A 2436-nucleotide genomic window follows, 5' to 3' on the forward strand; every position below is an offset into this window, starting at 1 on the left:
CACAAGGGCAAATTCCAAACACCTTGTTTAGCACTTGGATCAGAGTAGGCACTCAATAAATATTTGTTAAATATAATGCATATTACAAGAATTATGTATACGTATTATTATTATGCATGTATACAAAATATTTTATTCCTTCCTTTCTGAATTCTTACACACTGTGATTCAAAGAACTCTACTAGTCTATGAATATTACTTTTATATCATCCATCATTCCTTTCAAAGCAGGCGTCACCTGCCCTTTGTTTCCTATGCTTCCAATGTTAAGCAACACATTCCAATTTTACATTCCATAAATACTCTCTGGTGGCATGCTTTATATGTTTTTGTTAATGAAAATAATAGTGGAAAAGAGCCTTGATGCCTTTATCTTACTATCTTTTTTCACAGTGTCACTGGCCTTTATATGTCTCCTTTTAAAGGAATTTTTAAAAGTTTTTGCCCAATTCTCTTAAGGCTTACTGAAATGTACTTCATGGTGCTTGGATGCCTGATACCAAGTTAGAATAGTGGAACTGTGTATTAACCACGTCATTCTTGCAATAGTCAAAGAGCATGAGAGATCTAATCCCTGAAAAATCTTAGAGGTTTATCCAGACCAATTTAAGGAGGCTATCCCATTCCACTCTATACTTGGGGCAACTATAATCACAGTCATTGGTCGATAATATCTCTCCTTAGCACTCTCCTCAGAGCCTTAGCTACATCCTTATTCCTGAGAGATAAATCAGAGGATTCAGTGTGGGAGTAATGATGCTATTGAACACAGAACCAGCTTTGTCTTGCAATGGAGTGCGCTGGGACCTGGGCCTCATGTATGAGAAGATGCAGGCACCAAACCAGAGGGACACCACAGTGAGGTGAGAGCTACAAGTGGCAAAGGCATTTCTCTTGCTCCCAGCTGAACGCATCTGAATGACACTGTGGAGGATAAAGACATAGGTAGAAACCAGGAAGATAGGGAGGAGGAGAAGAAGGATTCTGCTGATGTATACCGTGGTCTCATAAACTCTGATGTCACCACAGACCAACTTCGCCACAGCTGGAAACTCGCAGTAGAAGTGGTGGATTTTCTGAGGCCCACAGAATGGGAAGTGCATCAAGATCAAGGTGTGAATTAGGGAGTTCATGGATGCCCTCGACCATGACATGACAGCCATCATCATTCCCACCTTTCTGTTCATGAGCACAGTATAATGCAGTGGATGACAGAGGGCAACATAGTGGTCGTAGGACATGAGATCTAGGAGGAGACACTCAGCACCACCCAGAGACAGAGGAAGTGCTGGGTTGCACAGCCCATGAAGGAGATGGACTTCTTGCCAGATAGGTAGTTGGCAGCCATCTTGGGGATGGTTGTGGAGACATGCATCAGGTCCATGAGGGAGAGCTGGGTGAGCAGGAAATACATCGGTGTATGGAGCCATGGATCAGCACAGATGAGGAGAATGGTGAGGGTATTGCCACTGGCTGCAATAAGGAAGACCACTAAGGTCGAGGAGAAAAGGAAGAGGTGGGTGAGGGAGTCATCAAAGAGCCCCTCAAGAATGAAGTCTTCCAGGGAGGTCTGGTCCCTCTGCCACATATCCCCTTTCTAAGTCCTTGGGGAAACAGGGAGTGGAGATGACGTGTGACACTAGAAATACTGGGGTCTAGCATGCCTGAAAAAAAGCAACTTTTGATTAAAATAAATAAATAAATAAACCTGGAGGCCTAACATTATCTGACTTCAAATTATACTACAAAGCTATAGTAACCAAAACAGCATGGTACTGACATAAAAATAGACAGACCAATAGAACAGAATAGAGAACCCAGAAATCAACCCACATGCTTACAGTCAACTGATCTTTGACAAAGGTACCAAGAATACACATTGGAGGAAAGACTGCCTCTTCAATAAATGGTGCTGGGACAACTGGACATCCACATATAGAAGAATGTAACTAGACCAGTACCTCTCACCATATACCAAAATCAACTCAAAATGGGTTAAAGATTTATATATAAGACTCCAAACCATAAAACTACTAAAAGAAAACATAAGAGAAACACTTCAGGAAGTAGGGCTGGGCAAAGACTTTATGAATAAGACCCCAAAAGCACAAGCAACAAAAGAAAAAATAAACAAATGGCATTATATCAAACTAAAAAGCTTCTGCACAGCAAAAGAAACAATCAACAGACTGAAAAGACAGCCTACAGAATGCAAGAAAATATTAGCAAACTGTACATCTGACAAAGGATTAATATCCAGAGGATATTAATATAAGGAACTCAAACAGTAAAAAAAACCCCTAATAATCCAATTAAAAATGGGCAAAGGAGCTGAATAGACATTTTTCAAAGAAAGACATACAAATGCCCAACAAAGGGTTTTCAAGATGGCGACGGGTCTGGAGCAGGCGTGCCAGAGGACAGAGCGAGCCTGAG

General features: G+C 41.2%; 1 protein-coding gene across 1 annotated transcript; it reads right to left on the reverse strand.

Moving 5' to 3' along the window:
- Positions 1-657: 657 nt before the first annotated feature.
- On the reverse strand, positions 658-1630 carry LOC103581955 (olfactory receptor 2AE1-like). The gene is given in 3 exon segments (XM_008563655.1): positions 658-725; positions 728-1282; positions 1285-1630. Coding segments are annotated over 3 exon segments (927 nt in total). The 5' UTR covers positions 1589-1630.
- Between the last annotated feature and the right edge of the window lie 806 nt (positions 1631-2436).

Source organism: Galeopterus variegatus, unplaced genomic scaffold, assembly GCF_000696425.1.
Source record: "Galeopterus variegatus unplaced genomic scaffold, G_variegatus-3.0.2 Scaffold14389, whole genome shotgun sequence".
Taxonomy (NCBI): Eukaryota; Metazoa; Chordata; class Mammalia; order Dermoptera; family Cynocephalidae; genus Galeopterus; species Galeopterus variegatus.